This window comes from Brassica rapa, chromosome A10, assembly GCF_000309985.2.
Source record: "Brassica rapa cultivar Chiifu-401-42 chromosome A10, CAAS_Brap_v3.01, whole genome shotgun sequence".
Classification (NCBI taxonomy): domain Eukaryota; kingdom Viridiplantae; phylum Streptophyta; class Magnoliopsida; order Brassicales; family Brassicaceae; genus Brassica; species Brassica rapa.
In genome coordinates this window covers 1,265,027-1,285,676 of record NC_024804.2, presented here as the reverse complement: position 1 = coordinate 1,285,676, position 20,650 = coordinate 1,265,027, and the positions used below count along the sequence as shown (strand labels likewise).

At 36.4% G+C, this 20,650-nt stretch overlaps 5 protein-coding genes across 7 annotated transcripts; 1 reads left to right on the top strand and 4 right to left on the bottom strand.

Moving 5' to 3' along the window:
• Positions 1-354: 354 nt before the first annotated feature.
• Positions 355-6,818, bottom strand: LOC103844299 (serine/threonine-protein kinase tricorner). 3 transcript variants are annotated; one of them, XM_033282413.1, is made up of 14 exons: positions 5,788-6,818; positions 5,681-5,695; positions 5,220-5,526; positions 4,877-5,135; positions 4,563-4,804; positions 4,270-4,477; positions 2,072-2,151; positions 1,902-1,986; positions 1,688-1,810; positions 1,462-1,575; positions 1,324-1,374; positions 996-1,080; positions 834-890; positions 599-735 (listed from the first exon to the last, which is right to left on the bottom strand). In XM_033282413.1, the coding sequence occupies exons 3-14, from the start codon at positions 5,513-5,515 to the stop codon at positions 599-601; spliced, it is 1,737 nt and encodes a 578-aa protein (XP_033138304.1). In that variant the 5' UTR covers positions 5,516-5,526; positions 5,681-5,695; positions 5,788-6,818. The 3 variants fall into 3 exon arrangements, with proteins under 3 accessions (XP_009119348.2, XP_033138304.1, XP_033138305.1); XM_009121100.3 differs by having other exon boundaries at positions 355-735; positions 5,681-6,818; XM_033282414.1 differs by lacking the exon at positions 5,681-5,695.
• A 229-nt stretch (positions 6,819-7,047) lies between these two features.
• LOC103844302 (cactin) lies at positions 7,048-11,607 on the bottom strand. Its single transcript, XM_009121102.3, has 13 exons — positions 11,368-11,607; positions 10,824-11,138; positions 10,639-10,730; positions 10,247-10,346; positions 10,035-10,106; positions 9,814-9,876; positions 9,585-9,725; positions 8,930-9,025; positions 8,458-8,742; positions 8,071-8,367; positions 7,800-7,976; positions 7,453-7,719; positions 7,048-7,370 (listed from the first exon to the last, which is right to left on the bottom strand). Exons 2-13 carry the CDS (start codon positions 11,118-11,120, stop codon positions 7,251-7,253), a joined length of 2,007 nt encoding a protein of 668 aa, XP_009119350.2. The 5' UTR covers positions 11,121-11,138; positions 11,368-11,607; the 3' UTR covers positions 7,048-7,250.
• Positions 11,608-12,426: 819 nt separating this feature from the next.
• LOC103844303 (uncharacterized protein At1g03900) lies at positions 12,427-14,354 on the bottom strand. The gene is made up of 3 exons (XM_009121103.2): positions 13,762-14,354; positions 12,872-13,135; positions 12,427-12,776 (listed from the first exon to the last, which is right to left on the bottom strand). Exons 1-3 carry the CDS (start codon positions 14,254-14,256, stop codon positions 12,714-12,716), a joined length of 822 nt encoding a protein of 273 aa, XP_009119351.1. The 5' UTR covers positions 14,257-14,354; the 3' UTR covers positions 12,427-12,713.
• Positions 14,355-14,992: 638 nt separating this feature from the next.
• On the top strand, positions 14,993-17,923 carry LOC103844304 (pre-mRNA-splicing factor SLU7-A). The gene is made up of 9 exons (XM_009121104.3): positions 14,993-15,179; positions 15,528-15,804; positions 15,895-16,308; positions 16,404-16,539; positions 16,623-16,922; positions 17,023-17,239; positions 17,348-17,451; positions 17,546-17,614; positions 17,699-17,923. Exons 1-9 carry the CDS (start codon positions 15,164-15,166, stop codon positions 17,771-17,773), a joined length of 1,608 nt encoding a protein of 535 aa, XP_009119352.2. The 5' UTR covers positions 14,993-15,163; the 3' UTR covers positions 17,774-17,923.
• A 195-nt stretch (positions 17,924-18,118) lies between these two features.
• On the bottom strand, positions 18,119-20,612 carry LOC103844305 (cruciferin CRU4). Its single transcript, XM_009121105.2, has 4 exons — positions 20,284-20,612; positions 19,550-19,833; positions 18,729-19,157; positions 18,119-18,634 (listed from the first exon to the last, which is right to left on the bottom strand). Exons 1-4 carry the CDS (start codon positions 20,561-20,563, stop codon positions 18,233-18,235), a joined length of 1,395 nt encoding a protein of 464 aa, XP_009119353.1. The 5' UTR covers positions 20,564-20,612; the 3' UTR covers positions 18,119-18,232.
• Positions 20,613-20,650: the final 38 nt, after the last annotated feature.

Sequence of the window (20,650 nt, the reverse complement as noted above, 5' to 3'; positions counted from 1 at the left end):
AACCTCAAGACTCAGGAGTACATGCGGATCAAGTCATGCCTAAAGATTGATACGCTGAATATAGTTCTTGATATTTGTATGTAACTCCTTTATTAGTTGATTTTATTTCCGGTTATAGGGTTTCCACAATGGAGACTTGAACTCGTTTAAATGTTTGTTTTATATCAACTTTTATTCTATTGGTTTTAATGTTTGTTTCTTAGGTCTAACTGGTGATTATAGAACTCGTTTTAGTGTTTGTATCAATATCTAGTGATTATAGAACTCGTTTTAGTGTTTGTATCAATATCTACTGACTGGTTCTCTTACGTATAATTTAAAACGGATTTATCAATACATGATCATTAGGGTTAATTAGCTAACTAAACAACCGGTTATATAATTAGATTAATTAAATATTACAGAATGTATTCCATCTTACAAATTAGGGCTAATATAAGAAAAATAGAGTGAAAAGAAAGAGAAAGTGAGAATAGTTATTCAGAAGAATCTCCAGATTGTATATAGATAATCTTCTTTGGACTAATTTCGGTTTACTGTAACTTTAAATTCAATAGTTCAGGTTTAGTTTGGCACATATGTAGAATAGATAGATAATCTACTTGGACTCTTGACGTCTCAGCTTCCGTTCAATTTCACGAGATGTCGGATTCGAGAAACAACGGTTGATTGTATGTTTCTCCGTACCAGCCACCGTTTGTGACGTGTCCGATGACGACTCTGATGATTCGCTCTCTGTTAGATTGTCACACACGTTAAACCAGTTATTAGGGCTACGAATAGATATAAAAGTGGATGTGAGAGTTTTGGTTGCATGGGAGGTTTTCACGTACCGAATAGTGACCTAACCGATGGCCTCTTTGCTTTTGTCTCTTTCTTCTTCAGTTCCGCTGGAATTTTAAAATAAATAAACCGTAACATTTGTTAATTAGTGTTTTGTTGCTAACCAAGAATTATTTATAAAGCATTTAATATCTGTAAAAAGATGAAGATACCTATCCCAGGGACTTGATAGTCGTTGACGATTTCGAAGTTTTTGTATGTGTAGCCAACAAAGTTTATGTCTTTTGAAGATAACATCTGCAGAGACAAATTAAAGAGAAAGAGTGTAAGTGAAGTTACGTACGAAGTTCTTGTATTTTCGAAATTTTCAAATTCAAACTATTCTCAGTAAAAAAATTTAAAGAAGATAATAAGTTAATTATTCGATTAGGATGTATAGGCTTAGTAATATACTAATATGTACTATTGTTGTCATTGCTTATCATCATGCTTAACGCCCGTTATGTTATTGAAAAGGAAAGGTAATGAAACTCGACTTACTTTTCTCCATGGTCCTGTTCTAGAGGAGGGTGTCAGAGTTTGATGATCTTCCTAAACATACAGTAAAATATATAAAAATTCAAGGACTATCGGGCATTATTAGTTTAAAAAAAAGAAGCAAAAAGATAGAACACAAACCTCATCAAACTTCTCAAAGTTTTGAGTATCCAAATCATCGTTGACCTCAGGGATATAAGCAGCTTCCATTTGGTAAATCTTTTCCCATTCAACACCTTCGAACCATGGATGTGCCTGCCACATCCATTAACATTCGCAGCTCGTTAGCTATTAATTTGATAAAAAATTAAACATGTTCTAAACTTCAACTTGAACTATTATACAAGAAAAAAGAAGAGAATGATACCTTAATTTGAGAGGCACCGAGTCGTTGGTTAACGTTACACAAAAGCTTACCAACGAGATCTTTAGCCTCTCGTGATAGCCTTGCTTCGTCAGGGAACTTCAAATGTGTTTTCCAATTCACTATCTGATTTATACAGAATCATAAGTCTATAACTAATAAATAAGTGAAACTGATAGGAAAATTCAAGTAAATGATTTATTAAAAAGATTGCAACCTTTCTACAAGTTGACATTGGGTCGTCGGCGTAAAACGGTGGATATCCAACAAGCATCTCGTACATTATGGCTCCTAGTGACCACCTATTAATTTCCATACTACTTTTCAAATACTTGAAAATTTTAAAACTATTATTAACAAAGTATAATTAGGCACGTGTGGACGTACCAGTCACATTCCATGCCGTACCCTTTCTTTAACAAGACTTCAGGTGCAATGTAGTCTGGTGTACCAACGGTTGAGTAAGCCTGCAAGTGTTTACACCAAGAATAACTACAGCTACACACCTTACTAAAGAAAACTTCTAATTATATATATACTAGGTGATTTTCCCGTGCTCATGCACGGATATAAATGTTTTTGAAGTAAATATACTATAATAATTGATTGTTATTTATTTTTAATTTTTAATTAATTGATAATTTGTATGCATCATTTATATTTATAATATTATATTACTTTAATAATACATATGATTTTATATATGTTATATTTAATCGGTTTTTGTTGTTTTTACAGTCAATTTAGTTATCATTTGCGTAATTTGGATTGCATCTCCGAATACAACTATAATATTTTTATTCTAAATATATTAAAATTTTGATTAATTTCTTATTTGCAATTAGGTGGTTGTTCTCTTAAATATGTAAATATATTTTATGAAGATTATGTATAACTTTAGATATTTTGTGCTTAGAATAAAAATAAAAAAATAAACTAAAGTCTCTGATTCCAATTTACATAAATTAATATAACGCTAATATTCTGAAGTCTCATGCATATATATAAATTTTAGAAAAGAACTAAATTGTAACAGTTGTTTAATATTTTATTTTCATTTTACTATGTTTTGAGTTGTTCTATGATTTATATTTATTAAATAAATTACTATTCTTATAAAATTATATATTCTTATCGTAGTTAAATCTATGATTTTAGATATAAGTTAGATTAGTCGAATCACTCATGTTGTGAGTATATTGAGTTACTGTTATTCTTTCAAATTCAAATGAAATATTTTTATTTTTTATTATAATCAAATCAAATCAAATCAATTTTATTTATCGTTTAAACGTACATGTATTTTCATAATATTTATCAAATTATATATTGATGTTTTTTAAAATATATTATAATAAAGTGATGCTCAATAGGAAGTTACATACATAAGTAGGTGATACATTTCTCGAAGCTCATGAACACATATTAATATTTACAATAATAAAAATATTCTATAAATTCTAAATAACTTTATGCCTTTGATTTATTGAATGGAAACTAAAATTTATTTAAATATAATTAAATATGAGAATTCAGATTTGTTTTGGTATTTTGATTATGGTTATATTAAGTTCCACAAACATAAAATTTAAAAGAAAATTTAATATTAAGAAAACAAATAACTTTAATAATGATAAAATATAATAAATTTATTTTGCAACTATTTGATTTTTTTTGTTTTCAATATCTCTTAAAAATAAGCAGGAAACAAAATTGTAATTTTATTTGAAAATAATATTATATAAGTAAAATATAATTTATTGATATTGTTTTTGATGTAATTGGAAGCTATTATAGTCAACAAAATATATGAAGAATAAATAAAACACTTCAATAATACTAATTATAAACTATTTTTAGTCAATTAAACATATATCAATTTATGTTTCTCAATTATTTTGTGTAATCTTCTAAAAAAGTTGATAGATATATAAAAATACTTCTATTAGTTTGAATTTTTTTGTATTGTTTAAAATTATGTTTTGAAAGTAATGTTATTTCTTTTTCTAATATCAAGATTATCTGTGTAAAATTTTTATAATGAAATCACATTATATACAAATTTATGTTTTTCATCTAAGAAAATATAGATATAAATAAAGTATTTTATTACTTCTTTTTTTTGTCAGCAGAAGTATTTTATTACTTCAAAAGTATATTTTATGCTATTTAAAAATATTTTTTAAATGAAATATTACAATTTTGTGAACTTTCCTTTTTTAAAAAAATCATATTATTGATACATATATTTTCGTTTTCAATTTGTTTTTTTTTTAACTTTATAAAAACTTTCATTTTTTATTATATGTATATGTTTTTGGAAATTTTTTAAAAGGAAACTAAATAAATAAATGAATAATAGTATTTAATATTTTTAATTCATTAAGGGTATCAGTGTAATCAACCATCTTGAGAGTTAATATGAGAGCGACACATAGGAAACTGACTTCTCAAATAATATTATAGAGATATATATATATATATAATTTAGATAATAAAATATAGATAATATGATATTGGTTTAAATTTGTATTTGCTTTTACATATTAGCAAAAGAGAGGCAAAGAGGAGTGTATGGTACATACAAGCATTCTTCTATTCTTTTGCCAATGTTGCAACTGCTCCTGCTGCGAGCGTTTAGGAGCTGTTGGTGTGATCTCTTCTCTCTCTAAGCCTCCTCCGGAGAAATCTTCACCTTCAATGACACTACAATCCAACGGCTTACATAGTCCAAAATCAGACAACCTCAGATGTCCAATTCTATCAAGCAACAGATTATCCGGCTTTATGTCCCTGTCTCAACAGCAACAAAACATCTCAAACACACACCTTTCTTTGTGACCAATAAGGCAATAATGAACAATGATCCAATACATACCTGTGGATATAGTTGCGTTTATGGATAGATTCAATAGCTAGAACAGCTTCAGCCGCATAGAATCTAGCTTCATCTTCACTTAAAGTGTCTTTCCTCATCAGAAGAGTCATCATATCGCCGCCAGGTAAATACTCCATTATCAGGTAAAGATAGTCATCGTCTTGAAAAGAACAGTATAGTTTCACTATACAGTTACTATCTACTTCTGCTAATAGATTCCTCTCTGATCTTACATGCTCCACCTACAAAAATAATGTTTCAAAAAACTTATAAATAAAACCACGAATAAACGAAATTAAAACGTTATGTAAAACCTGGCCTCGACGTAGCATTTCTGACTTCTTGAGTTTTTTCATAGCAAAAACATGACCAGTGTTCTTCTCTCTACAAACTCGAACCTCCCCAAAAGCTCCTTTACCGATCATAGTCAAGAGTTCGAAATCATCAGCACCCATCTTATGCCTTTGGAGTCTCATGTACTCTGTTTCTTTCTTCTCAAGAAACTTTAAAAGATTGTTTTGATCTTCTTCAGATGCATCTGCATCTGCTAGTTTCTTCTCAAGCGTTGTTCGTCTGCCATATTTAAATAAATAAACACATCAAGACTAATATGTTTTTACATACACGTGTTTATTGTATACTATATAGTATATATACCTCTCTTTCCTCTCGTTGAGGTTCTTCATCTGTTCCTTATAATGATTCTCAATGTACTGCTTGGCTGCCGCAACTTTCTGTTTGGTTGTACTGGAGAGTGCTTCTCCTTCTCCACCTAGAGGAGGAAGTTTCCCCGCCGTCTCAGTTTCATTTCCTCCACCGGGGACCGTGGTTTCTGTTCCACCGCCGTAAGTGCTACCGGAGAACATATCTTTTTTACGAGGCTTGTCTCGAGGTTGAAACTTGTGAAACCAACTTCTTGCGGAATCCATATTTTTTCTTCTCTTCTCAACCATAAACTCTTAATCTAAAAAGAGAGAAACCCTAATATTTAAATCTGAAAAATAACCGAAACTAAAAAAAAAAAAAAATCGTTATGACAAGCTAAGATGTAATAAAACCCTAGAACGAATTAAAACCGATCTCCTGGGTGTTTTTTTACTGTAAGAGATTCAACGTACCTGCGTTCATCGTATCTGAAATTAAGAAAGAAGCAGAAAGATCGGAGATAAAGATACGGTTGCCTAGAAAAATAAAACAATCGAAAAAATAGAAAACGTCGCGTTACCGTAGAAGTTTTGAAAGCGATCTGATCATATAGAAGATGAGAGATTGTTTATATAAGAAATAATACAGCGCAAACTCCGTCTTATAATCTCCATTTTTAGTAGGTTATTTTGTTTGTATATTTATTTAGTTGCATAGGGAATTGTTTACAAATGGTTCTGATGTTGACGATCATCATTTAATTTAGTGGTTGTCTCTACTCCCTTTACGCACTAATTTTTCATTTTCAAAAAGCTTCATTAAACACACGAATGGTTGTTATAAATATGGAAAACTTGTTATGTTAGTTAATTTACGAATTAAAATGAATAGAGAAGCCGAGAAGGTATAGTTATGTTTTATTGGTCTAATTTCTTGTTATATCATGTGTGACTATATACCGTATATGATGATATGTTTTTGTGTATAAACTACAAAATTCAAATAATTCAATCGTGTATCGTTACACTGTATTTAATATAACTCTAACTCATCAAATTCAATTCAGTTTGCATGTATTCCAACTCTGGTTTACTGGTTTATTGAGACTAGAAACTTTCACTAGCATGGAGCTAACTGTTTGGTATATATGATGAATTGTGAATATAACAGCATACTTGAAGAAAATATATACAATAATTAATTTCGAAGAAAAGTCTTATATAAATAATATGTTATCATTATTTTTTGTCTTGGGGTGGTGGAGTTTGGAGAAAAAGGGACATCGAAGTGGAGATGAAAAGGAAATGAAAGTCGGATTAAATAATATCTTCTACTCCACTACTTAAGTTACCAACAGAATCTTTTTATAAGCATTATGATGTTGAGATCTCAACCTAAACAAACTTCACGACATAACTCTCTTCGTCCCACGTCGGCAACCAGATACAGAGCCGGCCCTTGGTAGAAACAAAAGAAGCACTTGCTTCCAACCTTTTTTTTATCAATTATTTTCGGCCATATTTTGCAATAAATTTCTCTTAGTGTAGCGGTAATTACTTGTCTTAGCTTTGTCAAACAACCCAGGTTCAAATCTTGTTATGGGCATTTTAACTTTTTCTTTTTTTTTCCTTCTAAAAGTGGCTAAATTTTTTTCTTTGCTTCTAGTCTTTAAATTTCTAGGACCGGCTCTGACCAGATATATCAGATTAATGTCTACACACCCACTTTTCCACATAAACTAATGGAATAATTCACCAAAAAGGAGACACCGATTCCCACCGGCTCCTGATTTGTTCCAATGATCAACATCAGTTGTTAGCAATGATCATTACATCTAACATTTTGAGACAACTGATTTTCTCTATTATGTTGATGTTTGATAATCAGTTTTCAATGAAAATACTGTAGCATACTACATATTCTTCTCATCTTAGAACACAGTCCATATCTAGTTCCCAAAATCAAGAGTATGTATTGCCATTTTGTTACAACAAGGCTTAATAAACTGCAAACATCGTATTCTCCGGCCAAACTCCAATCAGTTTATCGCCTGTAACGGTGTCGTTTGAAGTTGAAGTACAGATGCAAAATCCCACGCTCAAACGTGCATTTGAAACCTTTCTTGTGAGAATATTCCCATTCCTTATTCACAATCCGGAACGCCTGCAAAACAAATTGATCACCATGATAACACAGAGGTGATGGTTAAAAACAATACAGAGGTGATGGTTCTGAAAGTACTCACAATGTCTTCATAAGGCGGACCAGCATGGAACCGGATCATACAAGTTTCGGAGCTTGTCCCATCTTTTTCTATAGTGAACGTGGGAGCCTTGATCTTATCTACTAAATCTGGATAGAAGATGTTGAACTTGTACCCTTGAACGGTTTTTGGAGGCGGGTTATCGTGATCATAGTGAGTCTGGTTGTACTTATTCCACTCGTAACCTGTGTGGACTCGGTTGAAGTACTTTGGTTTTCTTGGCCGGTACTTGTCATGCCACCAGTATACCTATATTGAAGAAGACTTCTTTTTCAATATTACCACTCTGGGAAGAACAGAGACGATTAGTGATATAGCAAAAGGGGTACCTCAGAATCAAGGTTCACTTCAGCTTTAGAGCCAAATACAGCATCTCCTTCTTCCATTGCTCCCATTGCTTTCATTGCTTTAAACTCCAAGTTATCTTCCACAGGTGGTGGTTTTGAGACCATAGCTTCTTTGATCCGCTTCTTCTGTTTCTCCAACACAACCATCCGTTTCAATTCCTGTTATAGTCACAATCATATTTTAGGTCAGTAAAAGCATCAACGGCAAACAATTCATGGGCAAAAGTTGATTGTAGGAACAGTTAAAGAGTACCAGTAGCTTCTTGTCTTCCTCGGGATCGATTGCTTCTTCACGATCATCACCGTGCATGAGCTCTGGCGAAAACGAACCAGCCGCTTCTGTTTCCACATAAGCATCTTCTTCTTCCTCCGCAATAGGCTCTGGAGAGAATGCTTCTTCAGAGTCGGAATGATTCATATCGTTTATCTCCTCCTCGTTTCCTTCAACCACAGGTGATAAGCGATGATTAGCTTCTACATCCTCTGAACGTTGCTCGAGGCGATGTAGATGTCTCCTCAGCATCTCAGCGTGTATTTCTTTCAAGCAAGCCTATTTGAACATCAAGATAGTCAGTAAGTGTGCAAAAAAGATACTCTGTTTTCAAAATCTAACACCTCAAGTTCATCCACACGCAGATACCTTTGCCTTGTATATATCGAGGCGTTTAAGAACCGCTTCCCAATACTCTACTACTTTCGCTGACCCAGAACGCAGCTGGGACTCGATGTCCAACTGCAGTTCCACAAGCTCCGAGTGGGTCTTCCCATCAAGAAGTTTTCTCACGTCAGCTTCAACACCAGCGTGTAGTCCCCTCTCTTGAGCAAGCAATTCTGCAGGAGGCTCCTCCCCTCTAACTCTAGCACGGTCCAAAGCATCCCTTTTACGAGCTTCAGCTAACTCCCAATCGCATACCACAATAAGTGCCTGGAAAAATTCAATGGTATTAAGTACACAAGTTTACTCCAATGCATCATGCATGTATACGTGGAATAGCATCAACAAGAGTCAACATGTGGGTCCATACAAGGTATCAAAATTCTACACATGCACAATCACTTCAAACCTATGAACCACCTCGAATGCCAAAATTGAGACTCGTTGAAGAAAATACCTCCCAATACTGTACGCGTGTTGGAGTTGCCCGATCTGAATCCAGATACATTTTGATATCATCACGAAGCTCTTCCATATCTTTAACACTGAGTCCCTGCATTACACATATCAAGTGTACGTTAATTTTAGTAAAAAAGCGTCACAACAATACTCTCTCATTGTTCACTAAAAGAGAGCAACCACAGATCTTTGTTTAACGAGAGATCTACACTCGATTTCAAAAGCAATTAAACCAGAATCATTCTCACATTCTGCTTCCCCATTTTTAATCAAAACTTTTACACTAAACGACATAGAGGTCGTCTATGCTGAGCTCAGATTTCGGCCAATATCCTAAATATATATATATATATATATATTTTTTTTTTTTTGGGATCAGTTAGCTGATGCATATGTTGGTTACATTTACAAGAGATACCCTTAAAAGTAACCAACAAAGTGCTACCTAAACATCTAAGTTGCTAATGGCTCAGACTTGCAGAAAACTTATCTAATCTGACGCTTCTTCCCTCTCTCCACAACCCAACTGGTTCCAAAGACTGAAAATATTATGGAACTAACCTAACACCGACAAAGTAAAGACCGAAGTGAAAAAGCTCTACCATACTTAAACACGATATGGTTTTACCATCTAGCAACATCTTTGTAAATACCTTGAAAACCATGTAAGGTTCACTGAGCTCGATATCCATATCATCTGAACCATCCAAGTGCTTACAGAGCACGTCAATAGGCTTCAGTCGCCCTTCACGCAATCTGATCTCTGACCTCACCTTGCTTTGATCGAAATGGAACTGTGGATCAAACATATATATCAAGGAACGTACGCCAAGCTAATATTCAAGAGGATCATTTGCAAAAACAAAGAAAACGCAATTATACCTCCTCCTCCTTCTTCTCCCAATCTTGAAACTCCGCTCGTGCACGTTCTCTAGCCAATAATGCCTGCAGAGAATAACATTTTTAGGTCGATAGCTAGACAGTAATAACCAAATTAGAAAGCTAGTTGGTTACTAAATTTAATCGTATGCATCCTCCTGGACGAAATGATTTTGTGAAAGAGATAGGCCTCACATATGTTTTCAACATGAAACAAAAGTTACCATTTCTTCCTCATGTCGAGCTTTCTCCACTGCTCTCTCTTCTCTCCTCTTCTTAACCTTTTCAACCTCTGTCTGCACATTCAACCAAAGTGATTAATACATAGACCAGAAAGCTCATTCCACTAAACAAAATAACACATATTTAATCGAGAACATAAAAATCTCATCTCCTCTTTTCTTATTTTGTAATCAAGAATGCTTATTGTACTTACCATTCTTTCTCCCCGTCTTCTCTTCTCAGCTTTAACCGAAAACTCCTCCAACGGTACTCCATGGTGAACATCTTTTTCAATTTTCTTCCGCCACACAAATCTGAAATTAATAGAATTCCACGCATGAGAACTGCATACTCTTCAGAACCGGTTACTCAGAAGGTAAAAATCGATTACATGCAATCAAGATAACAAACTTATAACTGCCAATTGAACTAATAGAGAAAAAAGAAGCTGCATCTTATGATTACGTACTTTGTCTATGTTACAACTAGGAATGAACTACATACTCGATAATCCTCCTACATCCAATTCTCCAAGTTATTTATACCAGTAAACTCAGAAAGGAAAATAATCATCTAACCATTTTATTTAAAAGTGATTTCACTTACGCCTCAGTGAGATTCGAATCCCCAAACGGGTTTGAATCATTGGAGTACCCAGACACTGACTGAGTCTTCAGTTTCTTTGCTGCACGTAATGCCTACAAAGAATTAAACAAATAGCATAAAAAATTAGTAAACACATAGAAGAGTTTAACACAACAAAGCACGCAGACAAAGTAACACGAAGAAACCTTCTTCTGAGCCTTTCTGGCGATATACTCCTTGATTTCTTCCTCTGAAGGCTTCCTAGACGAAGTTCTCTTCTTACTCTTCCGTCCACCATCGCTATCAGAAGAATCATCGCTTGAATGATAGCGTCGACGACTGCTGCTTCTGCTGCTGCCCTTCCTCCTCCTGGAGCTCCTGGGCGGGGACGAACCGTCCGAGTCAGAGGAGTAAGAGTCGGACTCAGACTCAGACTCATCTCTCCGCTTCTTCTGCTTTGCGTATCTATCTCTGTCTCTGCTACTCTTACCATGAGAACCCATATTTGAAACAGTATCCCTCTGTCGTCGAAAGATAAAACATATAATCAATCAGTCGCTCACAATTAATTCACGATAAAGAATATTCAAAGAGAGAGAGTCCCTCGAAACGAACATCTAAACCAATCCAGATAACGCGATTCAGCTAAAGCGAAAAATAAAAGCTCCTTGTTGAACAACTTTCACCACTAGTAAGCGAAACTATTGAGCCAGAACACAGCGAACAGAGAAGAGAAAACAAAACGTATACCTAAATCGGAAACGAAGATTTGAAATCAGTGGCGGTGAGAGGGTGGTGGATACGGCGACGAAGGTTGTAGAGACTTCTCCTCCCCCGATAACTGAATCGAAAATAGATTATGGAAAACAAAGGGGGAAGATTCAACGAGTTCGGTTAATGGAAAACCGGAGATTCTAGAAGTTATTTACCAAAAATACAATCATGTGGAACCAATCACCGGTTAAGAGACTTACCGACTGGTTACCAGAAAATTAGCCGCTTGCTTTGGCCAAATATATAGGGGTGGGCGTTCGGGTACCCGTTCGGGTTCAGGTCGGGTATTTCGGATTTTCGGGTATTTCGGTATAGAGGTGTAGAACCCGTTCGGGTATTTCTGTACTTCGGGTCGGGTTCGGGTATTTTAAGTTCGGTTTCGGTTATTTCGGATCGGGTTCGGATATTTAGATTTTGAAGAAAAAAAAATGAAAATTTTCATTTCTCAAATTTCTTGTATTTAAATATATAACTTTTCACTTAACTATTTTTTATTTTTAATAGATTGCATGGTTAATATATTTGGACATAACATTTTCAAACTAAAAAGACATTAATTTGGTTATTGTTTTTAAATTTTGGATGTAACTTTTTGTTAATTGCTGAAATAAGAAGTTTGACATGCATTTTAAGCGAATAGCAAATCATCTTCTACGTAATTGTATGTATATCATATGAATTTAAAGTATGTGTAGTATCAATATAAATATTTTATATAAAATGAAAGATGTAAACTATAAATATAAGGTTAATTATCATATGTTCGGTTATTTTCGGATATCCATTCGGATTCGGATATTACCCGTTCGGGTTCGGATATCCAATCTCTCCTAATTCAATACCCGTTCGGATATTTTGCTACTTCGGTTCGGATTTCGGTTCGGGTTTTTCGGATCGGGTTTGGGTGCCACTTCGGATTTCGGGTAAAATGCCCACCCCTACAAATATATGACTAATCAATCGGATTTAAGTATTTTAACTAACCAGCATTAACACCGATTAAAGCCACGAGTGCTTATAATTTTTTCTCCAAATTGGAACAAGTAACAATCTTTTTATCTGTTAAACTTATTAAATCTCAAGATCCAGCAGATGTAATAAAGATGATTTGAAAAGGAAAAAAAATAATACAACAGGAAGTGTTGGGATTACAGAGAAAACGCACATCAGTTTACCAGTAAACATACAATATATTAAGGAAAACTCAGGTTGCTGTGTGTCTTGGTGTCTAGTGTCTTGCCTCTAATGTCTCTTGCTCTCAAGTCACAAGAAGATGAAGCAGGACGGGTCCAAGACCTTAGATATTTCACACTCCTTTGTGATCAGAAAGCTGCCCATCCTGCAGCTCCTGTCGATCCTGATCCCTTTGTTGAAGGAAGATTCTTCTGCAGAGCGAGTACACACCAAAATGGAGGATTCAGTGGTTCAAATGTCGTTTTTGGTTGAGTTAGATGCTATTAGGACGAAAGGGTTTGCTTACCTTGAGCTGAGATAGATCAGACAGTGGATCGTTCCTGCGCCTTGTGTTATCCGTTGGTTCCTTAGAACCACCAGATGCGATCCTTGAAGCGATAGGATCATTTGGTGGAGGCGGTAAAGGAGACCTGGTTTTTGTAGAAGCACTTGGTGGTGGAGCAAGTGCTAGAGGTTTAGGCTTCCCGTTCCCTGAAAGAGCAGCTGAGAGCATCCCAGTGCCACTTGTCGTTGGTTTGGGCTTCACGTTGATTCTTATGGTTTCACCTTCCTTCAAACCCAATCACAAAAAAACATTCTTTTTAGCTTCTACTGAGTTAGCAAGAGATTGAATCCACAGTTCAGTTTCAAAAGCAGATAAACTAATATGAGCAAGAACTCAACAAAATCAATGTCTACTACTGGGAACAGATGCTAGAACAAACTTGTGATCCTGAACCATTAATGAAAAAGACTCAACGAGCAAAAATGAGAACTTTTGCAGCATTCAATTTGATTCCACGACTTATAACCCAGGACAGGCCCTCAAAAAACTCCAGTCACATCAAAAACAATTCTTTTTTCTTTTAAATAAAGACTATAGCCTAAGGATCCGGTCGTTCATAGTGAGTACGAAGATTTGCCAGAATATAAAAGTGGGACATTCTCTCGTTTATGCAACAAAGTATGATAAGAGACTAACACTTGGTGACATTACCCATTCAATCTAAATACTACCAATTACACTAACAGTGTAATCCAAAGACACATCTTTAAGCCTACGAACAAGAGCAGATCTACTAGCAATGCCAATGACGCGACAAAAGGTATCTGAATGAATCAATTTCATATTAAATTTAGCAGCTTTACGCATTGATCTTATCTTAATCCGTAAAGCTTATGAACAGATCCGCTTACCTTCAATCTATGATTCACAGCGGGATGAATATCAATGTGATCATCACTCTCACTCGTCTCCCCAGTCTCCTTCTCCTTCTCCCTCCTCACATACTTCTCATGATCCGACAACGCCACGTTGAAATCAAACGCCTCGTTCCTCTCCGCGAACCCCAGCCCGATGAACGCGTACTTCCCACGCCCGTCGTCGATCCTCAGCACGAAATACCTCGACGAATCCAGCGACGGCTCGACGGAGTTCTCTCTCCTCGCGGGATCCACGAAACACGCCGCGAACAGGTCGCCGGAGCTCGAGTCCTCGAGCCGGATCTCGCATCGGTCCTTGCAGGAGACGACGCGGAGCCTGCCGGACCAGATCTTGTCGGACTGGAGCCACTCGCCGCACTTGTACCCGCCGGAGGTGGTTCGCGGCGGGATCTTGTAGACGGAGACCTCGCGCACCACGAGGAGCGTGTGCTCGAAGGTCTCCTCCTCTTCTTCCCCCTCGAACGACATTGGATTCTCGGAGAAGAATCTGTGTGACCTCCGCTGAGACGAGAGTTATGGAGAAAGACGTGTGTGAAGCGAAGCTTTGACGATCGTTGCGGACTTTTGAAGCGTATACGAACCTTTTTTTAATTTAATTTAATTTAATGAATTATTACTATTTGGTAAGTGTTACCATTATCCTTAAGAGATTTAATTAATTACTCTAATCAAAATTTTGTAATATTCTAATTTTTAAATTTCATAATATTCAAAATCAAGAAATTTCATAGTATTCTAAAGAATCGCAAATTTATGTAATATAAAAATAATATGAGTAATTTAATCAATATTTAAAAGAATATATAAAATATTTTGTGTTTTTATCAGATCAATAGTATCAAATCGTGGATTAATAGCGAGTTTTTGAATTTTTACCAATTTCTATCGAATTTTTAGTTAATTAAATTTTTAATTAAATCTGAACCGGATTATGTACAATGTTTTGGGTCTATAGGTTCAACCACGAATGTAAGTCAGATATAAAAACAATTTTTAAAACTCAAACATCAAACAACTAATATATTTCAAGCAAATACCATATTTTGAAGAGAAAACAAATGATAAAAATTTAAACATTCAATTATTATGGTTCGAAACAAAAATAATAGTAGTTTGTAAATCATTTTTCGATCTATAAATGAAAAACCTTTCTAATCGGGTATAATTAATTACTCTACTCTTTTTTTTTTGATCAAAATTAATTACTCTACTCATATTAATCAATTTAGTCACAAAACAATGCCGGTTTAGCGGTGGACCGCCTTACGTTAAACGATGTCGGTTTGCGTTTTTTTCTTTATCAACCTTGTTTCCTCGCACTTTTATATCTCTCTTGTTGGCCTGAGAGGAGTCGAAGGATAACAATTCGATAAACATGGCGACGGCTTCAGGTACCGATTCCAATCAGCTTTTCCTTATACGATTCCATTAGATCTTCTTGAAAGCTGGGTTCTTGATTTAGTTTTGAAATTTCCTTTGCTGGCCATGAATCTCTGTTATGATAATCTGATTTCGTATTATGTAATCAGAAAGTTAGGGCTTTTGGAGTTTCGTATCGTTGGTTCTCTTTCTCGTTAGGTTTTTGTTAGATCCAGTTTGCGATTCTTTAAAGAGAGTCTGATTTAGAGAATCTGATTTAGAGTATTGGCTTTGGTATCGTTGGTTCACTATGTTCTCTGATTTAGGGTTTCTTGTAGTTCCACTGGTTTTGATTTTGGGAGTTTCTTTTTTGTTTGCAGTTGCTTTTAAGTCTAGGGAAGACCATAGGAAGCAAATAGAGTTAGAGGAGGCTCGTAAAGCCGGGCTTGCACCAGCCGAGGTAGATGAGGATGGAAAGGAGATCAATCCTCACATTCCTCAGTATATGTCCTCTGCTCCATGGTATCTCAACTCCGAGAAGCCGAGTTTGAAGCATCAAAGGAAGTGGAAGAGTGATCCCAATTACACAAAGTCTTGGTACGACAGAGGTGCAAAGATCTACCAAGCTGAAAAGTACCGCAAGGGAGCATGTCAAAAGTATATGTCTTTCTCTGATTCTGAAGATGTTAGAGTTTGCTTTTTTTTTAGTTTTGGATTTGTTCAAGTTTCTAACTTTTTATTTTGAAGCTGTGGTGCAATGACGCATACTGCGAAGGCGTGTATGGATAGGCCTCGCAAGATTGGAGCGAAGTACACGAACAAGAACATTGCGCCTGATGAAAAGATCGAGAGTTTTGAGCTTGATTATGATGGCAAGAGGGACAGGTGGAATGGGTACGACCCTTCAACCTACCATCGTGTGGTAGACCTTTATGAAGCAAAAGAGGATGCGCGGAAGAAGTATCTCAAGGAGCAGCAGATTAAGAAGCTAGAGGAGAAGAACAATAACCAGGAAGGCGATGATGCAACCAGTGATGGAGACGAAGAAGATGATGACTTGAGGGTCGATGAAGCTAAGGTTGATGAGAGCAGGCAGATGGACTTTGCAAAGGTTGAGAAACGTGTTCGGACAACTGGTGGTGGTAGTACAGGAACTGTAAGGTATGGACTACTCTGTTTCTATAATTATTATCATATGTTTATTTGGGTGTGTTTTTATTTGATGCACTAACGATGTAACCTTTTCTTAACTTCAGGAATCTGCGTATCAGAGAAGACACAGCGAAATACCTGTTGAACCTTGATATCAATTCGGCTCATTATGATCCTAAAACTCGATCCATGCGTGAAGACCCGCTTCCAGATGCAGATCCGAATGATAAATTTTATTTGGTTAGTTGTAGTTCATCGTTATTGTATCTCATATTATGGTAATCTAAGATACTAACCATATTTTTGCTTAACCATCTATCCAGGGAGATAATCAATATAGAAACAGTGGCCAAGCTTTGGAGTTCAAACAGATGAACATCCACTCTTGGGAAGCGTTTGACAAGGGACAGGACATGCATATGCAAGCTGCTCCATCCCAAGCTGAGCTGCTCTACAAGAATTTCAAGGTTGCAAAAGACAAACTGAAGACTCATACGAAGGACACAATCATGGAGAAGTACGGGAACGCTTCTACAGAAGATGAAATTCCAATGGAGCTTTTGCTTGGACAGAGCGAAAGACAAGTTGAGTATGACCGAGCAGGGAGGATTATAAAGGGACAGGTACGGTTTATGATGGTTTACTTCTCAACATGTGGTATATTGTGCTTTTGTGTTGAATGTTGATTCGTTTCGTTCTTAATACATGATGTTTTCTACACAGGAGGTTATACTGCCAAAGAGCAAATACGAGGAAGATGTTCTCGCTAACAATCATACTACTGTTTGGGGCTCGTGGTGGAGAGACCATCAATGGGGATATAGATGTTGCCAGCAGACGATTCGCAATAGTTACTGCACAGGCTCTGCTGGTATTGAGGCTGCAGAGGCTTCCCTTGATCTGATGAAGGCTAATATTGCTCGCAAAGAAGCCTGTGAAGGTTAGTGTTGTTGACTCTGTTTGCTGTTCAGTTCCGTATTCTGCATATGTTTTTGTAATGTTGTTTGCGTGTGCTAACAAAGCAAATGAATGGTGTTTTGGTGATCAGAGAGCCCAAAGAAGGTTGAAGAGAAGAAGATGGCCGCATGGGGAACCGATGTTCCTGAAGATTTGGAATTGAACGAGGAGGCACTTGCTAATGCTCTTAAAAAGGTAAGAAGGCCGTAGACTCCGTTTATATTTCTCTTCTGTCAAAGACGTTTTTATGTCTTGTAGACGTATCTGATACGCGTACAATAATGTGCAGGAGGATGAGCGTAAGAGGGAGGAAAAGGATGAGAGAAAGCGCAAGTACAATGTCAAATACACCAACGATGTAATTATCTTACCACTCTAATAGCATCGAATCACATTCTTAAACTGAACTGTTGCTAATTAAAATATCACATTTTCATCGCAGGTGACTCCGGAAGAGATGGAAGCTTACAGAATGAAGAGAGTTCACCACGAGGACCCAATGAAGGATTTCATGTGAAAAAATGTTTCTCCTGTTTTTTTTTTTTTAACCTGAAGAAACTTTATTACATTTGTCTCTGTTTACTCGCAACACATATGGTGGAAATAAACTAAAATGTTGTCACTAAAGCTTTTGTGAAAGTTTGGCTATTGCTTGCATCCTTATTTATTTCTCTGGAAACTCTACCTAAATCATAGGAAGCATATAAGCTTAAGAGATTAATTATGATTTTATTCTAATTAACAAAGATATATAAATTAAAGGAGAAAGATTAACTATGATTTTATTCAGTAAAGCGTTACATGCCTGTGTCAACGATCGCTTCTATACGACGGTCGTTGTTGTAAACTAGGCGTCCTTAAAAACTCAAAAACAAAACAGCTGCCTTAAAGCGTAGAACTTCTTTTGTACATTATTTTTTATGACAAACCGTACAAAACCGAACATTCAAACGCTGTTACATCACTAACTCATGCTTCAAGCCTCGACTCTAGGCATACCGTAGCCCATAGGACCACTGCTTTGAGTCAATGTGGTCTCAAGAGTGCTGAACTTAACACTTCTAGCTTCTTGGGGTGAGATCTGATACCCGTTGGATATAACCTCAAGTGGTAAACCTCTCATGACTGAGGTGCGTCCCGCGAGTGTGTTGATCTGTGCGTTGTCGTTGCTCTTGAACTCGATCCACTGGAACTGTTGGCTTGTGGCACGTTTCACGACCGCGAAGCCTTGTGGCACGACAAGTAACTGTCCCTGGGAGATCTCTTGGTCAAACACTCTTTGTCCGTTGTCGTTCACCATCTGTATATGAGCCTTCCCCTTTGTCACGTAGAGTGCCGCGTTTGCGTTCACGTTCCATTGCGGCAGCACCATAGCGTTCTGCCGTTATTTATCCAAATTGTGAAATTAATTATTATTATTTTGGAAAAAAAAATGTCAGCACAAATTTAAATAAAAGTTTCGTGGGGGTTACGTTATGGATGGAGCCACGAAGAGCGCTAAGGCGGAGGAATCTGAGGATAGGGAGGTTGTAGCTGTTGAGTGTGCTAATGTATCCGAGCGATGGCTTGTAGACATCAGCACTTGACGGGTCATCAAGGTTTTCGGTGCATCTCATTGTGCACAATGTCTCCTCCAAACCATTACCTTCTTCCTGTGGTTGCTGACCGCCTTGGCCTTGTCTCAAGGGTGGTCTAATGACGCCGAATTGACCTTGGACCTTGACGATGTTGCCACGGTTGACTTGCTGGTTTTGGAGCTTTTGAGCTGTCTCGACGCTGATTTTAAAGGCTTGAGCCAAGATCTGAGGTGCGAAGCCATTGAAGATGTTGTTTTGTTTTTGTTGCTGTCGGCCTTGTAGCCATTGCTGTCCTTGTGGGTTGTTTCCGGCTATCAAAAAGGGCTGCAGGTAAACATAAAAATATGATTATTAATCTTTAGGTTAATTATTGGGGGGGGGGGGGGGGGGAATTAAAAGTGAAGATTTAAACCTAATATATGTTAATCATTTGAGTTTATCAATTTATAAATCGATTATATTCAAGAATATAAACTAAGAACAACGAGCAGATATATCAATGTTCGAGTCCTATAAATTTTCTTTTTTTTTTTAATACTAACTATCATGTTAATACTTTGTTTTCTATAAAAAGTAGTTGAGGGCTAACCAAAAAAAAATTAGTTTTATTCTCGATAAGCAAAAGAAAAAGAACTATTCCAACCACAAACCGAAAAATGTTCACTCTTTAAGGAAAAAAATCGTTTTCGTGTTTCTTTTTTTGTTGTTAGACTTACTCTGAGGTTGCGGTCAAGCTGGTTCAGGTTATTTGCGATGTCAGCGGCTGCAACAAGAATGAGAGGCTCATTTCCATTGTTGTAGAACCATTGAGCTACACCAGGTGGTGTCGCTATGGTGTCACCGCACCGTAGGTGCTCTACTTTCTGGTGCATGTCACGGAAACCCTGGCCTTGACCCTGACCCTCCTGACCTTGTTCCTGGCTCTGTCCTTGTCCAAATACAGGAGAGTCCATGAATGTCTCGGCGCATCCAGGAGTCACTTTTCCCATTAGACCATGTCCTGTTTTGTTGCAACAGGAAAACATATTATTCAAAACAACTAAAAAAATGAAATTAGAATGATCAATCCAAATGAAACAAAAATAAACCGATCTGAACCGGAGAATAACTTTTCATTTGGTTACCGTACGTATAGTCTTAACTTAAAAACATCAGAAGAACAAACCAAAAGTTTACACAACTAACCTCAAACTTATCACTTTAACAAAAAAAAAAACCCTCAAACTTATTCTAATAATCAAACCAGTTTTATGTTGACTATTATTTTTATAGTAAAATTAAATATATACACACACATTTTATTACCCTTATAGATTTGTATATTTGATTTTGTAGGTTACTATTATTCATGAAATAGAAAATTATATGAATAAAAAAACATACAGAAATTCTGGTAACACACTATAATTAAATATATGGATCGACGATATGTTAGTTAACGGAAACGCACCGTGAACGACGAACGTGAGTTTGCCGGCGTTCAAGAAAGTGGGCAAGTAAAGACCCTGAGGCTCAATGACGAAACGCTCAAAGGCGAAGCCAGAGCAACGGAGCTGAGGTGCATGGTGGTCCCAGACCTCAATGCGACCACCCTCACTCTTGATGATCTGACTCGGCTCGAGTGCATTGAGTTGGTCGAGCTGGCACTCGTTGGGCCACTGCTGAGCAGTGAAGCCATGGAAAAGGGCCAAGAATGTGAAAAAGAAGGAGATAAGAGAGGTTGGACCCATCTTTTTTTTTTACTTTAATTGTGAGTTAAGGCTTCTACATTTGCATGCATGGAGTTTCGGTATTTATAGGAGATTTTTGGTTGTGCA